Consider the following 23,011-nt stretch of genomic DNA (forward strand, 5'->3'; position numbering starts at 1 on the left):
GAAGTCATAGTAGGGGTAACAGATTGTAACTAAATGACAATTAAAAGCAGAGTGCACACCTATGCTCCCGTGAAAAGTTTTACTTGGGGAAAAAGGCTGGAGGGAAAAACTTGCTTCTGCTTGTAAAGTGCTATTCACTAATTATTTGCTTGGGGACTTGAGCTGCTCCTAGCAGTGTGTGTGTGGGATACATGTGTATGAATAGCATAGGTATGGTAGTCCAGTCTAGGCTAGTGAACTTGTAAATGGAAGCCACAAACCAGCCTATGAATAGGAAGAAGAACTGCAGGTTTTCAGAGGAAAAATGTGTTTCTTTATATAACACTTTCATGTAATATTGTTAGGCTGCATTACCTGAAGCATAAAGACAAAAGCTGTTCGTGCCTGCCCCCCCCCCCCCCCCCCCCCCCAAAAAAAAAAAAAAAAGACCAAACCACCCCATGTTCTGGAATATGTGTATTTGTGCACCTATGTTTGAAAGAGTTCTGCTTTTAGTCTTGTTCCTTCAAACCAATCTGTCTGTAGCTACTTGCAGCAGCCTGTGGGATGATGTGGAGCTGTGGAGGAGCTGATGGTGTGGGTCAGCGGCAGCTGACTGCCCAAAGTGAGCTGGCTTGTACAGAAGTCTAAAAGAAGTTAACTTTTAAGGCTTAGCCAAGCCCTTGGTGTTTATTATCCAGCAATGATGTCCTGATTAATTTTTCTACTGACTTTGATCTAAATGTACAATATCCCACTGTGTCTCATTCTCTTTCCTTCCCTCTCTTTCTGGTTATGCTTATTAGTTACTTAGCACGACAGAATAAATAATCTGCATGTAAGCCTGCCTCAGTGTTCTTTGTGCAACAACTTTCTATCAGTCTTGTTCTTCAAATGATTGCAGCTTTCCAGTTGCCTTGATTATCTGTAGCTACGCTGAGCAAGACTTACTTACCTCATCAGTTTTAGCAGCATTTTTTTTCTCCTTTAATTTATTTAAAGTACAGAACTCTTCTTTTTCTGCACTTGAATCATGTTCAGTTGAGTGGTCTGTACATTCACCTACTTTCCTAAACCGCAGCTTTAACTGGGTGAAGAATGGCTCCTGAAAACTGAAATAATCTTTTGTGTTTAACTGAGAGTAGGGTACATGTGTGCAGTGTTAGCATGGCAGGTTTTTTAGTAATCAATTATTCAGTTTTTTTAGCCAAAGGTGAAGTGCCCTGTTCTCCACAGCTGTCCAAAGTGATGTTGCTACCACCACATATATGAATCACTCACTGATGAAAGATGTGGATTTTCATGCCCATGGGAGTTTTGAAGAGCTGTAGAGAGCAGAGTATTGAAGCTGCGTGCTGTTGTATAGATCTGAGAACAGAATTTTGTCCTGAGTGAGATGTTAAAAACTTTACTGTTACTTTAGAAAGAAGTACAGAAGCTGAAAAAGTAATTAAAGCAGAAGAAACAATGGAAGTAATTCCTAAATAATTGAAAATGGAAGAAATATGTAGTGGTGCTATCTGTAGAAATATGGGGCTTACAGTGGGGTATTTTCTCATGAACTGAATTTTTAAGTACACAGTTCCTGTGTTTTCTAAATGTTTCATACAGCTGTCAGTGGATGGACAGTCATGTATTTATATTCTCTGAATTTTCCTTTTGAATGAGTGGTACTAATCTATAAAGAGCTTTTTGTAGTCTAGCACTGTATGAATAAAAATTAGAATGTGGAGCAAGTTGAATAAAAATGTTGCGGACAGCATTGGACAGATCAGGATGGAATGCGCACTGCAAGAAAGATTGATATGGGAAACTGGGTATATATCCTGGTGCAGACACCAAGTGGGTCGGTACTGGAGATGTGATACCAGAGACACAAGATTAGTTTGAAAAATGGCTGGGCAGTATCTTCTTAGTTAAGAGAGGAGATGAAGCATCTGGCTATTAAAGGAAAAAAAATTAAAGTGGGGGAGAAAAGAAAGAAAAAAAAAAGTAGTAAGTCTGGCTATTAAAGGAAAAAAAATTTAAAAGTGGGGGAGAAAAGAAAAAAAAAAAGAGTAAGTGAATGGCAACCCTTGGAGAACATATGGTCATGTGCAACTACACAGAAGTGTTGGTTTATTTTTAATGTTTCTTTTTTTCCTAATTCACCTTTAAAAACTGGCATTTCCCAAAATGGCACTCCTCATATTTAGGTTTTTGAAAAGAAACTGAATGTAAGTATTCTCATTTTAACAGTGAGCAGACAAGTGAACAGTGCTTAAAATGTCCTTGCTAGTCTGATGAGCAAGTCAGTGGCAGATCTGCCCGTGGGTCCTGCCGCTCAGGTGGCCCTTCTGTGATTTGTGATGTGACAGAGGCTCCCCCAAGCTGACAACACGTGCATTAGTGACATAATCTGTGTTTTACTGTGAGACTGTCTGTAATAGTCATGTGAAGGGAAAAGTAGACAAGACTCATTTTATCAGTGTTGCATCTTGTATTTTCTAGAAGAAAAATTCTGTATCTTATATTCTCTGTTATCATACCTCTAATAATGTGTGGCCTGCTGTGTCTTTGATTATGTATCACCTTCAGTTCTCTTAAATCTACTGCATGGCTGTACATCATGTGGTTTTTCTAGGAGTGAACAAGTTAAAATTCAGCACACTCGATCTTTGTTCCTGCCTAGAATAAATTTTAGAAACTAATTCAGTGTTTTAGTTCATGTCTAAAAATTGTGATCTCTTGTACATCAGCAATCTACACTGGGTATTGATCATTGGTAATTACTTACCTGCACAGTGCAGGAGCATTTACTTCATTAAACTTCTGTAGACTTGGCTTGTGATTCAGCAAGTTACTTAAATGTGTGCCTAACTTTCTGAGTAATCCCATTTAATTCACTTCAGCTACTTATGTAAGTAGCTTACTGTAAGCAAGCTAAATTAGGTGTATGCTAAAATGCCTTGTCAAATGGCAGCCTTTATAAATATGTATTTTTTTACATTAAGCCATGGTTCACTGTTAAGCCTCCTGGGGTCTGTTTTTTGGAAAACTATTTTCAGGCTAATCAGCTGCAGGAAATTCCCCCAAAATGGAAAAGGAATGAAGAAAATGTCATGACTTTAACCTCTAATGGTAGCATTGGCCTAAAAATAAACATGATCTTGTCTAATGGGTTTTCATTAGCGCAGACATTTTTTTGAGAAGCAGTGTGTAACGTATTGATCTTGAAAGAACTATTATTGCAGGGTTTTTAAGGAAACGAAGTGTGTGCTTTCCTCCTTGGTGACATGCAGAGTAGAAGGTGAAGCTGATGAGCCTCCGACTCAGCTTCTCAGTAACAGGGCTCTGTGGTGATGATTGTGTCAGAATAAAAAGATGCCATCTATTAAAAAAACCAACGAAACAGTCCAAAAATGTAGATTAAAAAAAGTCCAACTGTATTACTAAAAAATGACAATCACATAACTCAGTTGAACCAGGGCAAGGAAAAACTTTCTCCCTGCTCTAAGTTTGTGGTGGTTTTGTTTGTAAGGGTGATTGGGAACATCCACAATTGCATGGGAAGGAGACGACAACCCTCCTGTGTCCCTCCCCACCTACGTCATTGCAGGATGTAAGGCAACTGCCAAATGTTAGGTCAGATAACTCTGAAACTGTGTATGTGTTTACTTTTTTTCCCTGTGCATTGCTGTAGTGAGTACAGTAGCTGCTATTGGCCTCAAACAGCTAGATTTTTTTTTTTTTTTTTTTTTTTTTTTTAGTGATTAGTCTAATCTTCTGTGGTATTTTCCTTTTATGCCTGTGTTTCTTTGTAAGGCAAATGGCTTTACCAGCATAGCTTCTACTTGTCAAGTATATTTAGCATTATGCCCTCCTCTTCTCCCCACATATATTTCTGTAGGGCCCTCTCTTTTCCTTGGAGTGCAGTATGTCTCTTGAATCAGTGTGGTGGAAGCAGTCATACATGGTTTCTGTCATCAGGAAAATGCTATTCCCAGCATCCAGCCAGGTCCTTCATGTGAAGGGTAACCACATACTTCTTGAAGCCATGCTTGCCTCCTTGCTTGATCCTGTGTTTCTGTGTGACGGATAGCCTGGAGCAGTGCAGTGTCAATTAAACCATGCTGTAGCATGGGTGGGAGAATATCATTATTGTGAATTTAATTTTCATATAAATTTGAGAACAGAGAAATTGGGGAGGAAAAAAAAAAAAACCACAACCAACTAAAACTAAAAATTGAATCAAAGGTGGTCTGATTCAAAACCAGCAAGGCTAGCAGCTTCTAGAATATTCTTTAGACACTGCTAGAAGTTGAAATGCAACAGCTATGCGTTCTTCATCATGGCGTTGTATCAACTCTTCATTACGATATTTGATTTAGGCTGATTCAAAAGTTGTTCAGAAGTGGATGGATGGTGTGAAAGACTACTTAATGACAGAAAAGGCTGTTCAAGCAGATACCGAAGGACTTCAAAGACAACTTGACCAGTGCACAGTGAGTTTTGATCTTTTAAGGAATCTTTTGAAATAAATAATGACTAGCATCTCTTCTTTATTATTTTGCTTGTATTATTAAGTATTGTGCATGGCATATTCCATAAAGCCTACCAGAAAAATTGTCTTATCTTTCTTCAGGACATATTTTAATTGGTTCCTTGTGTGTAGCCATAACACTTTGTACTTTTTAAAGGTCTTCACCATATTTACACTCATCTACAAGTTGACATTAATTCCTCTGAAAATGTTTACATATTCTTCCCAATTTTGTGATTAGGGAATTGAATCTGTGAGTGAATAGTGCTTTCTGCATTAAACTCTCAAGGGCAATAAAAATAACAAGCAAATAACTCTGATGAAAGTCCTAGGGTTTAGGAATTGTATATGCTTTACAAGTAAGATTCCTTCCTAGCTAGTGGCACATAATGATCACAAATAGGTGGAATTTCTTCTTATAGTAAGTAATTACAGTGTACCTTCAAATGTTTGTTTCTGGGAGAAGAATACAAGTCTGAGGTATGCCAGAAGCATCAGGGTATTTAGTGCACATAATCTTCTAACTTCTGTTGTTCCAGTGTTGACATTTGGCATGTGAGAATGTTTGCACCGTGTATGGCAAGCTGTGTTTTATTTTTCAGTTGCATAGTTCTGATGTTTTGGGCTACTGAAGGATTGTTTTAAACAGTTGGTATTGAACACAGCATCAATCTGCTTTAATATTAAAGTTTCTCTGGAATAATTAAAAATTACAAAATTATTGGTATCCTATAAATTTATGTGATGTTTTGCTAAAGAACAACATTCATTTTCTTTGTGTGCTCAGATGTTTGTCAATGAAATGGAGACAATTGAACCATCACTGAAAGAGATGAAAGAAGTAGAGTCTGCTTTAAGAGCTCAGCCTATTGCAAGCATAAATACTTGGGCAAAGTGTAGGCTAGTAGACTGCCAGACTCAGTGGGAGAAACTGAGCAAACAGGTGAGTTCTCCGTATGTTGCTAGTGCTTGCTTGTTACTGCAGCTGTTTGTTTGGTTGTATGGCATTGGTAGGATGGTGAAGAGGTGAAGCAGTGAAACAGTGAGACGAGTATGTTTTACTTGTTCCACTGTCAAAGTGGCTGAAATCCAATATGTTAGGGGGTACGTGAGCAACAGTAGTTTTGTTTGAATACATGCACTTCTCAGCACCTAGCTGGAAGGAGCACAATGAACTCTTTAGTTGTTTGTAACTAAAAATTAATTTGTTCACTTTGCCTCCTGCTGCTCTTTCTGGGGTGGGTTGGAGGGATGTCTGACCTTTTTGTTCTGTTGTTCCTGAAATCTGGAATATTACCCTGCAGTTTTAAAAGCAGCTAAGCAGCTTTAAAAAATAAATGGCTATAAATAGACTACCACTTCAGTCTGGTGTATTTGGTTGTTTCTTTTGGGCAGAAGCTTTCTGCTGTCTGTAGAAACATACTCCTTTAGTTGCAATGCCTGGAGAGGATCTGTGTTGGAGAACCTTGCTGTTGATACAGAATCGAGATTGCCTGGGCTGTGGAAAGAAGCGAGGCCTGAAGGGTGTTTTAGTGCTCAATATAAAGATATATCTAACTATATGATACTTGTGATCAGAAGAGGGTTTTTTTTTCTGTCTGACTTTTTCCAAGGATTGTTACCAGTTTACATACAATGAGGAAAAAAAGGTCATTTTCCTCCTTCCCTCACCTCTAGATTTTGTTGATCTGCTAAAAAGGGATCATGAGTTCGTGTGTGTGTGTGTAAAAGTAAAAGTCTTTTGTTAATCAAAAAGGCCTGAAAATGTTTTGGTAGTAAACTGTTTTAGCACAGATTTGTGGTTTTTCACATATATAAGGACATTTAAGTAACAAAACTGCTATTTCTTTCTCTACCTTGGATTCTAGATCGTTAGTCAGAAAAATCGCCTGTCTGAAAGTCAGGAAAAAGCTGTAAATCTGAAGAAGGATTTGGCAGAGATGCAAGAATGGATGACCCAAGCTGAAGAAGAGTATTTGGAGAAAGATTTTGAATACAAGTCCCCTGAAGAGCTAGAGAATGCGGTGGAGGAAATGAAGGTCAGGAATACCAGGTCATTGCAGAGACCTGATTAAAGAGACACAAAACTTAATGGCTTTGGGGGTTGACCTTTTGTGGAATTATTTTCTATGTGGAAAGGAGCTCAGGTTATGACAAGATTAGTGGTATTTTTCAGCTTTGCTTTGTGGAATTTTTGTTTTAAAGCACAAACTGTAAAAGCAGATGTTCTATTTGGCCACGAGGGGTAGGAATTTCATAATGAATAGCAGCTTGCCCAGCTGTTGAGCCGGGCTTGCTATGTATAGCATATTAAAACACTAAGAATATGGAAAGTTACTGCAGGAGATGAAACTTGAGAAAGAAAGAAAAGGTGATATTATACCTGTCTAAATTAGCAGTTGTGAAAACGTATTCTTCTGCTTCTAGCTGTTGGGCTTCAGTTTCTTGTCCCCTAGATATAGTAGGCCCCCATTTAGAAAAGCAGGTTAAAACAGTTCTGTTTTAAGGTTATCTTGTGTTCCTCATCTGTTGCGAGCAGTGATGCTGGTCCCTGCTTCTCTACTTTGGGGACTGGTGGCCAAAAAAATGGAGAGGAAGGAGATATTTTTGTCTCATTATAAATTACCAGTTGAATAGATAATTTTCTTGGATGTATGTACAGAGTAAACTAATTCTCTCTGCTTTTAAATCTTTGAGTTCAGGTGCATGTTTTGACTTGTATGCATGTTATTTAAATGAGTATCCACTACACTGTTACTCAATGGAGCATAAAATAAAGAATTTTTTTCTCCCTTACAAGTGCTTTGACAAATCTATTTGAAGTTTTGCATTGTTCTTTTTGAAGGGGCTTTCTGAAGCAGTCTTTAACAAGTGTTTTAATGTATTCATGTCCTTTGAAGCCATTTGAGATCACATAGTCTGACAGCCTGCTGAACGCAAGCCAAGAAAAGAAAGAATCATCTTTTCATTGGCAAATCTGAGAGACTTTGAGCACATTTACCTTTGTTAAATCCAGATTATATTCTGTACTTTTAAATTTGGCAGATATGTCAGTGAGCCAGTAAGCTTACTGTAACACTTGCATATCTTCTTTCACTTGCAGTAAGAATGTTATGCTGGGACTACTTTTAGGACTGGGAAAGAACCCTCTCTGTATATTTGACCTGGAGTATTTTTGCATAAGGTTTTGAAAAACTTTTGAGCTTGCCTAATTCTGCTCTCATTTGAACAAAGAGTGGAACTCCTGCTGACATTTGAAGGAGTAGGTTTAAGATGAGGCTAGGTGGTTTTTCATAATCCTGCTGTAAAATAATATGTTCCCCAGATTTTCCATTCTTTGCCCTTCCATTAACTGGCATTTTTTTTTTGATTGCCTTACATTTAGAAGATAGCTTGAACAATATGTGCAACAATAATGCTGTCATGTACTAAATTCTATCATAAAGTGCAGTGCCTTATATATCAGAGGTACTTCAACTTCATAAAACTGTCATGAAACCTGAAAAGAAAGATATATGGGACAGTCTCTATTTCTAGAGCCTTCTAGTTGTCCCAACAGCGACAGGCTCGGACTGGTCTGCTTGATCTGTCTTGAGCTATCCTGCTTCCTGAATTCTGGTTAGGGCAAAATTTGACAACTGATAATACGATTTCTCCAGGCCTGTGTTTTGGGAGTTGTACTGTGTTTATCCTGTATATTTGTTACCAAGCTCCTCTGAATGCAGATGGGTTGAAGGAATTCCTCTAGTTGTCCTTTTTGCATGTTTCTCTAGCGCACCCAACAGCTGTGGGAGAGGTCCCAACTGTGTAGTTGCACATGTCCTGGGTAACAACATTGTCTTTTCTGGATAACTTTGGGAGATAGTTACTGAGCTCTGAGACTCATAACTTCTGTAAATTCACCCTACCTTTTTCTCCCTGATATGCTTTTTTTTTAGCCCCCCCCCTTTTTTTTTTTTGCTAATTTTTTTCTTATCTGTATGCTAGTGTACAAATAGCACTGAACCTGATCTTTTTTGTTTTGAGTCATGGATTTTTAATGAACAAACCATAAATAGTAAATATGTCTGTATGTTTAATAAAATAGGATTTTTCAACACTTACTAATGCAATCTGAATTCCATGCAAGTTAGTGCCATGTTTTGTTTTGCTCAGACCCAAGAATACTTTGGCAGCAACACTTCCAAGGTTAAACTGCTGATCTTTGGTTTGAGTGGTGAATAGCTGACCATGTGGCAATTGAGGGCTGATTGTGTAATATGTTTCTTTGGGCAGAGAGCAAAGGAGGATGTGTTGCAGAAGGAGGTGCGGGTGAAGATTCTCAAAGACAACATCAAGATGTTGGCTGCCAAAGTGCCGTCCAGCGGTCAGGACCTGGCGACTGAGCTGAACATTGTGCTGGAGAACTACCAGCTACTGTGCAATCGGATCCGGGGGAAATGCCACACTTTGGAGGTAAGAATGATAGCTCTCAGCTTAGTAAAACAGAGGCAGGTGGCACAAGAAGAATGGAGAAGGACACTGAAAATGTCCAATTTTGTCACTGAATCCAGTAGCTTTAGCATAAACGCATTTTGCTGTGGCTCCTTTCCAAGATTACTTTCCCTTGAGATGACATCCTTGGAATCCATGAGGCACCATCTAACTTTGCTTTTGTAATCAGCACTTGTCCAAATAAGTAACCTTGTCTTACAGCTCTGTTATCTGTCTGCGTGTCTTTCAAAATGACAAAAAGAAACTTCTCAGAGATGAAAGGTTGAAATACAATGATAATTAGAACATGTTGATTATAGTTTGGGGTAGGTTGTGTATGTGCTATCTTACAAGAGGAGTGGATGCATTTTGTTACTTTCTTAAATCGTTGTAAGAATCTGGATGTCAGTGATAATTTTAGCATGAGTTTAGAGACTTCTATGTGTATTTTGCTTATTTCTTTTTATCTTGTGGCTATAGTTGCAGGTCCTTCTGTCTAGAACTTACTGTGCTGTGGCATGTTTTTAGAATATTTTCCATCTGCCTGTTTTAGATGAATGTCTCAGAAACGTAATTTCTTTAAACTGTTCATAGGGTATATGAGCTATGCCTGGCATTCTAGGCTAATTTATGTTTTTTTCTGTTGCTCACTCAGGAGGTGTGGTCCTGTTGGATTGAGCTGCTTCAGTATCTTGATTTAGAAACAGCTTGGCTAAACAATCTGGAAGAAAGGGTGCAAATGACAGAAAATCTGCCTGATAAGCTGGATGCTGTCAATGATGCTCTTGAGGTATTGCAGTCATTCTATCGGATTGGTAACTTTTCAGATAGCTCCGTTTAAAAAAACCCGTAAATTCGACACTTCAGTAGAATACTGAAATATGTGTTGAATATGCTGATTCTTCACGTTAAATGAACATATTACTCTGAATCTGGAATGGATATTTGTAAGATCCCTCACCAAAAACTGAATTTTGCTATAGATGATTGTGCTGTACTGGGTACCATGATAAAATTGTATGCTCTCTCCTTTCCTGTGTAATTGATTAATTCCTTCCAGCACTGTAGTATGAAATGATACGAATAAGTTAGAAATGCTGTGAAGTTTAATTATCTAAAGCAAAATGACCACTGTATTTGCCTTGTGCCATCATGGATTAAGCCATAATTAATTCATGCTTTTAGAACACTCTCAAGACATTTGAAGTGTAAAACTTCTGTGCATGCAGCCAGATTTCCATGTCTGAAAATGCAGTAATATTCAGTGTCTTGACCTTTAAAACTTTCTCTGCTAATTAGTCCCTGGAATCAGTCTTGCGTCATCCAGCTGATAATCGAACCCAGATTCGGGAACTTGGGCAGACACTGATTGATGGAGGGATTCTTGATGATATCATCAGTGAAAAATTGGAGGCTTTCAATGCCCGCTATGAGGAATTGAGTCACTTGGTAAGAATTTGGGGACAGGGTTGAAGTAGACTGGGTTTTTCAGCTCAGTGGTCTGAAATGATTCCTGTTAAATAGCTGAATTCATAGATGCAGGACTGCAGTAACAGGAGAAGAGGGGAAGACCTTCACAATGTTGTCAGCTGTTTTCAATTTGGAATAATGGCCTAAGAGCAAGATGCTTCGGCCCCCTTCCCCCCAACTTGAGTCAGGTTTTGTTTTGCACACTTGCATACCCTTGCACTGTGGGGACCCCCTGGTATTTTTCCAGGTAATTTTGACAAAAAGGCAATTCCAGTCTCAAGGGGGACAGTTCAATAACTGAGGTTAATTTCCCTTCCTACTGCCATAAATACTGGTGAGCTGCTCACTGACTGTAAAAAATGAGGAACATAAGTGATGTTTTCACTCTTTGAAATAGCTAGGAAGAAGTCACACTGAAGTAAGGAACAGAAGGAAAACATTCTTCTTGTTCCCCATCTATTATGTTGTCCCCTTCCTCTTCTCATATGTTAGTATAATCTTTTCTAGATTTAGTAAGTGGATGAAGGCTAGCTGTATTTCAGGTTGCATAAATTTGTAACTTGTGTTCTGTATCCTGGTAATACAGGTCCCTGCCAAATTGTAGGATGGGAGTTTTTTTCTGTCATTGCCGAATTGTAGTCATAGAGGGAATTTCAGTTCATCCTCTGTCATTTAAGTTAGCATTCACTACTGTTTTTCCTGTTGCAGCAGTACTTTATTGACATATAAAAACTATCTGCTTTGGCAGCTGCAGCACTGACACACTGGGCTGTTGACAACTTTCCCTATCCTTGTGTGTGTATGTACGCACCCACTGGTCTGTGCATGTGTGGGAATTTGTGTTCCCATGCAAGTAGTGACATTTCAGATGAACTTAGAAGTTTTGCTGTTGAAGGGAGAGGCAATGGAGGGAAGGAACTGTGATCCTTTGTTTTCACACTGTAACAGAGAGAGTTTATTGTTTTGAAAGAAAATGTGCAAGTTTACACATCAAACAATATTGATCTGTAGTGTATTACAAAGTCCCTGATTTCCACTGAATAGCTAGTTTTTGAAACTGGTATGTTTTTGACAGTATACTTTCTTCCTGAGGTGATAGGAGAGACCTGTGTTCAGTGTCCTGTATATCCAGCAGCAGAACTCTCCTTCTATGCCACTGTTTGTCAGTTACCGGTATGAATCACAGCAGGCTTCACAAATTGCTGCCTTCTAGGGCTCACTTTTGCTCCTTCTAGGCAGTCCTCCTGGCATAGGATTTTTTTGTCTCCCCTGCCTTGTTTTGAGAAAGTTTAATATAATTCATACTGAATTATTGCTCCATCTTTTCTTACCTTTCTGCCCCACTCAGGCGGTGAGCCGGCAGATCGCCTTGGAACAGCAGCTTCAGACCATGCGAGAAACTGACCACATGTTGCAGGTCTTGCAGGAAAACTTAGCAGAGCTGGATAGACAGCTGACGTCTTACCTGACTGATAGGGTAGATGCCTTTCAGATGCCCCAGGAGGCCCAGGTATTCCAGTATAGCTTTTCACTACAAAACATTTGAAAATACCTCATGACAGTGCTCAGCCTAGACTTAGTAATTCATGAAGGCTTCATTTCAGTCCTGTGCTGGTGCGCTAGGTGCATCACGTTACCTTTTGTAACTAGCATCACCTTATCTTTTGTAATCTGGATTGTTTTCTTGTTTTAAGAAGGTTGTATTCAATAACAGTCTTGATGGCTTCCAGTTTAGCAAGCTGTCACCAGAGCCAGGATATTTAAAATAAACCTGGTAGTGTTAAACTCTTACAGAGTAGATTGACTTCTGGTGGATAGTAGGTGGTAAGCAAGTTCCTCTTCCCCTCTCTGCAGGCAATTTTGTAACATGTTTTTTTCCTGTTCCTATGACATGGCAGAAAATTCAAGCTGAGATTGCAGCTCATGAATCTACCTTAGAGGAGCTCAAGAAAAGTGCTCGCTCTTTCCCTCCTGCTTCTCCTGAATGCAGGTCTCCCCGTGGTGGAACTCAGCTGGATGCTTTGCAGGTAAAAATGTGAGAGTTGCACTAAGAATTTAAATGTGAAGAGCTTCTGGTCTTCAGTTACACAGTGCTGTTGTCAGCCTGTAAATTGCTTGGTGCAGTCAACTGAACCTCAGAAGTAAATAGTATTTGCTTTTACATGCTTTCATTAGGAAACAAGCAGCACTAGATGAATTGAGTAAGGAAGTTTAAATTTCATAAGTATGGGATAAATGCTGAAAGTCAGAAGGTCTATGTATTTCAGCAGAATGGATATTTTGAAAGTGTATGATACAGAATTATAGCTCTATTGCACCTCAGGTGCAGATTAGGTATAGGTGATGGAATTTGGCTTGGCAAATAGCATTGCCATGTATACTGAGTTGTGGTGGCATGAGAGGTGAGTTAGAATCTGGGGGGGGGAGATGCTTTAAACGTTATTTTTTTGAAGTAAGGATATTAATTTAAAACAATCTTTTAACATAATATTTGTTAAAACAGAGAAAACTCCGTGAAGTATCTACAAAGTATCAGCTTTTCCAGAAACCAGCCAATTTTGAGCAGCGCATGTTGGATTGCAAGAGGGTGTTGGATGGTGTAAAAGTAGAACTTCATGTCTTGGATGTGAAGGATACTGACCCAGATGTAATCCAAGCTCATCTAGACAGGTGCATGGTAAGTATGCAATGTTCTTAACTCATGCTTGGGGGTGTTTCTTCCTTGTGTGATTCTTCTTGCCTAAACTCTCTCCTGAGGAAATTTTGCTTAAAGTACTGATGGAACTGTTATAACTCTTTGCAAAATACCAACAGAACAATTGAAAACTAAAAACCTCTGGTGAGGATGTGGACGTAAAAGTAGTGGATTGTTGATCACAGATGTGGTGGAACAGCAGAGTTTTTATAAACTCCCTTCTCTGGCTCATGCTCACGTTACAGAGAAGCATCACTCCAGGGCCAAGTTTGCTTGGTTCTTAGTATTTGTTTTGTTCAAATACTATACATAAGATCAAGTACAGATCACAATGTTAGCCTTGCCACATGTGGTGATCTTATGGAGTAAACACTGCTAAATTTTTGGGATAATTCTTTTTGAGGGGGTGAAAATTAAAACTAGAATAAAATATGGAACATCAGGAGTTTGAAGTCTTCTTGGCAGACATTGCTTTTAATCCATAGCTCAGAGTTTAAGCGCAATCTGATGGTCAGGTCCCCAAATGAAGCAAAGTCTGAAAATCTGCACTACAAATTGATCACCAATATACATATTTGTGTTTTTAGAAACTCTATAAGACCCTCAGTGAGGTGAAATTGGAGGTTGAAACTGTCATCAAGACAGGAAGGCAAATTGTACAGAAACAACAGACAGATAATCCCAAAGGGATGGATGAACAACTGACAGCATTGAAATTTCTTTACAATGACTTGGGGGCACAGGTAAGAAAAACAAATGTATGTATGAACATTTGTCTGCATATAAATTCTGTTCTTTGTTGTTTTGATTTCAGATGCTGTTTTAAGTTTGATTCTGAAGCTGATACTGTATAGGCTAGTTGCTGCATCCAGGAGCACTCAGTTGAGAGATTAAAGATTACACGTAAAATCCTGTAGTTGTGCCAGACCCCTGTGCTCACAGAGTATTCCTGAAGGGGAGGTAGCCTTGAAAAAAGGAAGGTTCACAGAGCTTTCATCATTCTGGCACAGCTGACCTGCTATTCGTTAAAGTCTTTGAGCACTGTTGTACCTTCTCTTGCCTGTAAACCAGCCTGCAAGATAATTTACTATCAGATTGTCATATAAGTTTGAATCAATGTAAATTTTTTTGAGACGTGTCATGATGGTTTCTAACCGTAATCCATTTAAAGGGTTGCTCTCAGTATGAAATAGAAAATGCAGGCAAACCTGTATTTCCCATGAACTGCATTAAATATTGATTTGAGTAATTTTCTTAGTGATTGAATAGTTATTTATCCAAGTGAAGTGTTTAAAAATTTTTGAACTCTTAGGGGTCAGGGGGGAAGTAGGGGATTCTTTTCCTACCTAAGTTAAGACAGCAGTCCAAGCAGACTCATGCCTGTTTAGTGCTCTGTGAATGAAGCTGTGGGTAAGTGGTCAGATTACATTGTTGGAATGTCTTGAAATGGGCCCTAGGAAATATTTTATTGTTGTAAAGTGGAGAACATTCACGAAGGTGTATATTCTAGTGGAACCTGTAGATCTATAACTCCAAAAGCATGTAGACAAGAAACTGGGAAAGGATAGAAAGGTAGAACTATTTGCAGTATAATGTCATGATTTTGTTTGTGTCCGAATTTATTTTTTGAGATCTTTGAGAAGTGCATTATTTTTAATAAATACATGTAAACACTAAGCTGAGACAGAGGGTAATTTTTTGAAATGTCAATTGATTCTGACTGCTATGGTGGATTTACTCTCAAGTCTGTGTTAAGTTTGACCAGACTAACTGTGTAGTCAATGTGAAATAGAATTGATTATACTGCAGCAAACATCAAATTTCATATTCACTTTACTGAGATGTTTTCGAGCGTGGACTAGACTTTCACAGAAATTTTTCTTCACAGCTTTCTGCTAGCAGGTCTATCAAAATACAAAAAAGAACTGAATTTTACTTGTGTGAGTGAATGACTGGATTCTATGTCCTCTTGAGTTTCAGTTAAAGGATCATAATAAAAAAAGTCTGAACATCAATTTGTTGATTACTACCTATAAATAAGTTGGTGTGCAGGCTTCTTTGTCTCCTTTAAGTGTATCTTAATTTAAAATTATTCTAGTTTTATATATTCTGCTTTGTATAGTAAGATGCAGATGTTTATAAAAGATTTTTCTTTTCAGGATCCTTCCCTAATGCAAGACAGTCTTAAGATGCAAGGATTTTATATATTTGCGTGGATATTTTAGCTGGTTAGCACTTTCATTTTTTCTGTCTTTTAAAATCTAGTTTTGTTTTCTTTTTTTCTTTTTTTTTTGTAGGTGACGGAAGGAAAACAAGACCTCGAAAGAGCATCCCAGCTGGCACGCAAAATGAGGAAAGAGGCTGCCTCTTTGTCAGAGTGGCTAGCTACCACTGAGGCTGAGCTCGTGCAGAAGTCTGCTTCAGAGAGCTTGCTTTCTGATCTAGATTCAGAAATTGCCTGGGCCAAAGTAAGCATGCTCTAAATATCTGTAGAATAAATTTTTAACGTTATGGCAATACTATGTACAAGTGTCTGTGAATTTAAATCCCTGTAACTTGTTCCAAAATCTCTTACATCATGGAAATTTTAGTAGATTCAGTAGATCATATTCAGTACCTTACTGAGTCTTATCTGTTTCATCTCGGGCATCTTGCCTCAAACTTAAATGGCCAGTCAAATATTAAAGATATTACTACGTATTTGGTATTAATAGGTATTTAAGTGACTTGCTCTATCTCTAACACAGTCATAAATATAATATTCTTAATTATCAGCAAATACAATTTTAGGCTGGGTCAAATATTTTACCAGTAGAGCAAACTTGAAAGTTCATTGACATTTTTAATGAAAAATTGAGTTTGTAATTTTCATTGAAACAGCTTTGTCTTCAGAATTGTGACTTTGCAAAACAAAAAGTTCCTGTAATTCCTTATTTTCTTTCATCTATAAATGGGAACTTTTCATGGAAGCATGTGTGTGTGTTATAATTATTTCTGAAGCACAGTACCTATTTTCTCACACTGTAGAAACTTGTATATGTAGTAGTTGGAGCTCACGAGTGTTAGCTGATACAGTTCAGCAATACTGATCTTTCCAGTCGTTTTCTGTCACCTTTTACTTTTGGAATAGGTCTGTGTACAATCTTAAAACTTGAAAGCTTACAGAATTACAAAAACATATAATTATAACCTGTTCTCACCCATTTCACTCAGGGTTAGCAATTATTAGCACTACACTTCTGCTGTGGCAGTATCCCTAAGATGTCTTTCCAAACAATGCAAATAGTTCATGGACTTTTATGCTGCACTACCAGGACAAGCGCTTTATGTTGCATGCAAAGTTGTCCTTCATGTCTTGAAGTTTTCTAGAAGCAATTTTAAAATGTAGTAACTTGAGTATTTGTTTCTGTCCCTAAGATAATAAATTATGATAATAAATTATTTACTTCACAGATAAGATGTTCAAGGAGCTCCAGACACAAGTTGTGGTTAACTGCATTCTTCCACGCGCTGTACACTGACTTGAAAGAACTTTCTGAATAGCCAGATGTTATCAGTAATAATTGGTGATCTTGTATGGCAAGAGATACTATTTTCCACATGGAAACCATATACTGATATTCAAGAGATAACATTACTTAATTTTATGTCAGTATGCATTCTTTCAAAGAACGTGAATTTTTTTTTTTAAATTAAAAAAAACCTATTTAAAAGCAGAAATTACTTGGAAAAAATATTAGAGCTAAAGATACATATATTTACATACATATATTTACATATATTTACATATACCTAGGTAATATAACAATAGGGCTTCTGTAGCATGTAGCAACTGAATTGAACGTAGGCAGTAATTACTGTTGGTCATTCTCAAAAAAACATTCGGCCTTGGCCTACCACTTTTCTTATTGTTGCCAAGTGTAAAAGTACTTTAATAGGAAAAGATACAGAGAAATCCAAAGTGTCTCTTGAAAATTGTGTTGTCTGTGGTGCTTGACAATGCAGAAAAGAACCTTTTAAAATTGGACCTAAAATGTGATGCGATGCATTTGCTTTACCTACATAATGAAAAGGAATTGTGATTACATTATAAAACTACAAAACAAAAAGTTCTCAAGCTAAGTTATTACTTATATGCATTGTGCTCTCTGTCTCTCTCAAAAAAAGAGATCACTATCTACAGAGGGTGAGTATAAACAGAAGGTGATTCTACTTGGTTTGGTTTTTTCCTCAAGTGAAGATCATCTATGATACTATTTGTTTCCTGTGGAGGTGAAAATTGCTCCCTTGTCCTTGTGATTGGGAGCAGTGTGCAGTGTTAATGGCTCCTCTTGTTTCAGAATGTGCTGAGAGAACTGGAGAGGAGGAAAGCTGATTTGAAGAGCATCACGGAAAGCTGTACCGCGCTCCAGGCTCTGGTGGAAGGGAGTGAGACTTCCCTGGAGGAGAAACTGTGTGTCCTTAATGCTGGCTGGAGCAGAGTTCGGACCTGGACCGAGGACTGGTGTGACACTTTGTTGGTAAGTTGCACTGTGAGAAATATTCAGGGTGGTTCTCCCTCCACACCCTTGGAGCAGTTGCAGTTTTCACTTGTGATGTGAAGCTTCCATGGTGCCTCATGGACTTAAAAGAAATGTAGAATGGCTATCTGGTTACTCTGCAGATGGAGAGGCAAGTCATGAGGTTATATGCAATGAGGAAGGTGGGCAAGTGTTTTAGATGTGCTGATAGGCATTGGTGCCACGTGCTTTGTAGTGGTGGCTATTGCTTAGTGGGTAGGAGATGAAAATGCAGAATCGGGATGTGAGAGTGAGGAAACTACGTAAATATCCCAGGCAGACAGTTAACTTGACCTCGTAGGAATAACCTGCTTAGTTGTAGAGAATAAAACTAGGTTTAACTTTTTTCCTTTTGCCTTTCTCTTTCTCCTGACTTCAGTGCTAGGAGTCTTTTCTGGGTTCTTATTCTGCCTAGACTTTGTGGTGTAATTCTTCTCTTCTATAGAAAATCCAGCACACACTTAGTGAACATCTTTCACACATCTGTTGTTTTAATCTCTTTATTTTTCCTTTCTCCCACCCTTTTATGTGCCATCACATTACTTTTTTAATTTTTTGTCCTTATTTAAAAATTTATCTCCTTATACCTCTTCTCTGTTAATGTTTTATCACTTTCTCTTTTGCTACACCAACAGTGCTAGCCTTTTGTGTCCACTTGTTATTTAGCTCTTAATACAATTCTTGACCCTAGTGCATAAAAGTAACTTTCCAAACTATCCTCAAAGGGGGTATCTACCATCGCACATAGACTGAGTGGGTTATAGGGCATACAAGTATTCATAAAACTGCTAGTGGGTTTACTCATTAATTGGTAGCTGATTCTGCCAGATTAAAATGAGAGGGAAAAAACCTCACCAGTTTATGGAAGTGTTGTTTGTTTCATAACAGGTTAATTACAGCCCAGAAGCTGGATCTTGTGTTTTCTATGTAACTTTCTATAAGCTAATGGAAAGCTAAGTAGAAAACAAAAGGAACTAGCCCAAAAGGATTGGTTTCCATGAGGCTGCTGTGTGTGCTGCTCTTTATTCAGCCTGAAAGAAACCTCTGTGCCAGCTCCAGCATGAACAGAGCATTTTTGTGTCGATAGATTTCCTCGAGACCCAGATGATGGCTGTTTAATGGACAATTGATAACTTCCTAGTGGTGTACAGCAAAGCACTTGGGACTTTCTGTCAGCCTATTGCTCTGTCGGACAGCCCATAACTGCAAGTGTTTAAGAGTATGCCAACTCAGAGTTGAGGCCAACGGTGTCTGTTTGGCTGAGTAAATGGAAGACTAAGCATATTAAACAGTCTAAAGCTGCAAGTTTTGCTAAATGGACATGAAACAGTCTACAGCTGATGCCACTATCAGACTGATGTTTCCAGATAGCTAAGGTATTTGTGTGCTGTTCAGCTAGTTATGACAATCCACCTTCAGAAGCCCCTGATACGAGCTGAAATTGTGGAAACTTTGGTGTATACCTAGATGGTGAGCCCTGTGCATCCTCTCCAGTGCCTGTTGCAGGTTGTACTGTTTGTTTCATAATCCAATGATGTCCATGTTAGGAGTAGTCAGGTAGTTTACCCTTATTTATAAATGCTGTAAGGATGATCCACAACTAAAAACCTTCAAATGTTCATGTCTGGTGGTGAATATTGTCCTTCTGCTGACTTTGTTAGGTTAAATTGTTCTTTTGCTAGGTGAAGATACAAGTTTCTTGATGTTGATACAGAGAGCAATCATAGGCCTTCTCTCTCTTTCTTCCCCTCCCTTTGTTATGCTAGTTTAAAAGATCAAAGCTTAGCTACCCTTTTTCTTTGGGTAAGAAGCTCTGTGCTTAAGCAGGATGGTACTTCTCTGAATCCCATAGCTTTGTTTTGTCACACTGTTGTTTCTGTCTGTGGCAGCTAATGTTACCATTTCTGACTGCATATGAAAGCAGACCTAATTAACATGTCTACAATGTGGTGACTTTTCTTAAGAGGAAGAAATATTTTAATGTAATCAGTAAAATATAAAAACTTGACTATTATAATTTGTAGGTTTTGATGTAATCTCCTTTCAATTAAAATAAAATCCCAACAACAACCACACATAATGCGTACTGTTTAATCTGCTAGTGATAACTGAAAAAATTGTGGGTTTTTTTGGTCGACTGAGATGTTGTGGTCTGGCTGTAATGTTGTAATACGTTGTCTTTATTTAGTTGGATGAACCACCTCAGCTATTTCTGTTTCCCTTTCTATGAATTAGGAACAATAATATTGAAGGGTCTAGAATGAAAATTGAATTCTTGTAAATACTGACTGAAGGTGAAAGGTACAATCTAATTTTTAGTGTTCCTTTCAAGGTGTATCCATAACACTTTATTCCATTGATTTCCTTTTTACTCATAATGGTGGTTTTGGCAGGGTTTGGTTTTTTTTGGTGTGTGTTTTTTTTGTGGGGGTGTGTTTGGTTCTTGTGTTAGTTTTTTTTTGTGGATTTTCTTTAAGTTTCTCACATTGATACTTCCTCCCCCCCCCCCCCCCCCCATCTTTTTCCAGAATCATCAGAGCCAGCTGGAAATTTTTGATGAAAATGTTGCCCACATAAGTACTTGGTTGTATCAGGCTGAAGCCTTGCTGGATGAGATTGAGAAAAAGTCAGCAAGCAAAAAGGAGGAAACTGTGAAGGTAGGAAATGTTGCTGTCAAGTAACCACTTCTGGATTCTAAATGAAGTCAAGTCAGGTTTGCTGCCTGTTTTTTTGTAATATTTTTTCCTTTTCTAGGGTAACTATTTGCATTTTCTTTTACTTCTTAGCGCTTAACATCTGAATTAGATGATGTTAGTCTTCGAGTGGATAATGTGCGTGATCAGGCTATCATCCTAATGAATGGTCGGGGGGTTTCATGCCGTGAACTTGTTGAACCCAAACTGGCAGAACTGAACCGTAACTTTGAGAAGGTCTCTCAGCACATCAAAAGTGCCAAGGTGAGGATGAGCGAGCCCTAAAACATGCTTAGGGGGTCTGTGCCAAAATGATGGCAAATAGCTTTAGGGGATAGATCTTTATGTGTTAGAACACCACTTTGCTGCTTTTGATTCTCATTTAAGTGTAGATATTTATATGTGAAAAATGGACAGACTTGATTTTAGACCAACTGCTTTTTTATCTGAGTAGCATGTGATGATTTGAGTTGCAAAGGAAAATTGACAAAATTCTGTGTTATAAGGATTCAGAAAAACATAGTAATTGTAGTACATATTTATATGAACTACAGAACAACATCATAAGCTAATGTGACTGGAGGTTTTTTGTTTGTTTTGAGACCAAAATGCTCAGATTGAAGGTTGAATCTTGGTACTACCTATCAACACTGTGTCCAAGCTAATTCTCAGTGTTAGATCAAACAACTCTTGCAATTTTTTTTTCTGCTGATATCTGATGGTCCTACAAACTGGTATGCCTGTTCATGGAGAATTGGTTTAAGTCATTAAACTGCGTGTGACAGTTCAGACTAAATTTTCAGCTTGAACAAAGTTTTATTTTGCTTTGCAGATGCTTGTTGGACAAGAACGACTTCCTGTCATGTCAGAGCCCCGTGAAGTCGGAGTAGCTGTTCCAGACCTGGAAAAATTTGAAAGTGACATACAGAATATGTTAAAAGTTGTGGAAAAGCATCTGGAGATGAGTGGGGAAGATGAAAAGGTTTGTGAGCGATGGAAGAATTAAATAACTGACTAACTCTGTTTCTATTTTGTCCACGTGTTACATTCCTCCAGACTTCAAGGCGGAATTCTTCTGAGAAAATTTCTTTAAGACAGGAGCAGAAAAGGAAGGGAATTACTAGGTTGTTGGAAACACTGCATGGGTTTCCCATATTTTTCCTATAGCTGCTGCCTCTTGGCTGGTGCATTGAGAGTAACTAGTCATACATCAGTCTGTATTTTCATCATGGTTTTATATAATTTAGGTAGTGAACTTTGATTTTCATTTGTCTTCTCTCTTCTACTCAAGGTAGCTGTTTATAAGGAATCCTTCCTGTAAAAGTAATGGGGTGCAAAACTTTTTTTTGTCTTCATTCCTATCTAACTGAACTTATGTTCATATGAACTTATGTTGAAATGATTACTTAACGCGGCTGAGACACTTACTATGTTTTTGGCAATTTTGGGCCTCTATTGTATTGGGTAGATATTTTTTTCACTTTAACTTTAAACTAGTAGGATATATTGAATCACAGTGTATAGGCCAGGTCAGTGGATGCTTGTGAGATGAGGTGCAAATGAGTGTTGTAATATGGCTCATAGCAAGTCCAAATAAGAACTTGGAACAAAATGTATCTTTTTCTAGATTCTTATCTAGGCTCTGCTATTCACCTGTATAAAACTGTCGTACTTTTGTTTGCATCTTGTTCACAATAGCCTTGTTGGCTATAAAATTGGGTGAAGTCCTGCTAGGCCACCCTATCTGCCTTCCTTTTAAGCGCATGAAATATTATAAACTGAGCTGGAAAGCTGAATATAAGTCCATGCAAAATGGCATGTATACTAGAGAAAACAATTTTTAAAAGATCTCTATGGAAAGACCTGTTGTTATAGAACATATGATTCCTTTTGTGCTGTTTTTATATTTATTACGTTTTCATTTTCTTACCATTCTGCTCTGAGCTTCCTTATTATTGTCAAGGAATGTTTAGAATAGAAATGCAGCTGAAGTCATAGCACCCTCTTGCTGTGGCTGCCTACTGCTGGCTCATCGAGTGAGCTTCCTGCAGGGCATCTCTTTATGAAGTTTATGGAACGACTAAGTTGGATTTTAGGATTTTGTAGCTGTGAAGGAGAATCTCTGCTTGAATTTGTTTGGCTTGCATTTGGATAATAAAACAACAGCTTGGTACCATTACTGTTAATATCTGAGCAGGTAATAAATTCATTTTGGAAACCATAGCTGAGCTTTCAGTAGGTAATACAGACTTGTGTAATTTTAGCTGGATCAAGAAAGAGCTCAGATTGAGGAAGTTTTACAGAGAGGAGGGCAGTTGTTACAGCAGCCTATGGAGGACCATAAGAGAGAGAAGATCCGCATACAGCTGTTGCTTCTGCAGAAAAAGTACAACAGTGTGCAGGTATGATTATGATAGTTACTATAGTTAAAGATCACTTACGCAGTCTTCCCTTTGGTATCCCACTTACAACCTGTTTTTTTTTTAGTGTATAAGGTTCTCTGGGGAAGAGTTAAATGTGTGTACACACAGTCTGACGACAAATTTTGTCATTCCAAAGTTTTGGGGGAATGGTTTTGATTTTTAATGTCGTTTTGACAGCTTCACAGAGGGTCACCTTG

The 23,011-nt window shown here is 38.1% G+C and overlaps 1 protein-coding gene across 5 annotated transcripts in view; it reads left to right on the forward strand.

The window, feature by feature from the left end:
* The window catches only part of UTRN (utrophin), a 392,954-nt gene that overhangs the window by 112,885 nt on the left and 257,058 nt on the right, over positions 1-23,011 (forward strand). For all 5 annotated transcript variants that reach the window (XM_030021907.2, XM_030021906.2, XM_041125129.1 and 2 more), the window contains 16 exons: positions 4,350-4,463; positions 5,289-5,444; positions 6,370-6,540; positions 8,777-8,956; positions 9,630-9,764; positions 10,274-10,423; positions 11,793-11,954; positions 12,343-12,471; positions 12,948-13,121; positions 13,727-13,882; positions 15,437-15,607; positions 17,480-17,659; positions 20,227-20,355; positions 20,485-20,655; positions 21,224-21,373; positions 22,656-22,793. In XM_030021907.2, coding sequence (XP_029877767.1) covers positions 4,350-4,463; positions 5,289-5,444; positions 6,370-6,540; positions 8,777-8,956; positions 9,630-9,764; positions 10,274-10,423; positions 11,793-11,954; positions 12,343-12,471; positions 12,948-13,121; positions 13,727-13,882; positions 15,437-15,607; positions 17,480-17,659; positions 20,227-20,355; positions 20,485-20,655; positions 21,224-21,373; positions 22,656-22,793 — 2,466 coding nt within the window. The remainder of the gene's footprint in view (positions 1-4,349; positions 4,464-5,288; positions 5,445-6,369; positions 6,541-8,776; positions 8,957-9,629; positions 9,765-10,273; positions 10,424-11,792; positions 11,955-12,342; positions 12,472-12,947; positions 13,122-13,726; positions 13,883-15,436; positions 15,608-17,479; positions 17,660-20,226; positions 20,356-20,484; positions 20,656-21,223; positions 21,374-22,655; positions 22,794-23,011) is intronic.

This window comes from Aquila chrysaetos, chromosome 8 (genome assembly GCF_900496995.4).
Source record: "Aquila chrysaetos chrysaetos chromosome 8, bAquChr1.4, whole genome shotgun sequence".
In the NCBI taxonomy this organism is placed as follows: Eukaryota; Metazoa; Chordata; class Aves; order Accipitriformes; family Accipitridae; genus Aquila; species Aquila chrysaetos.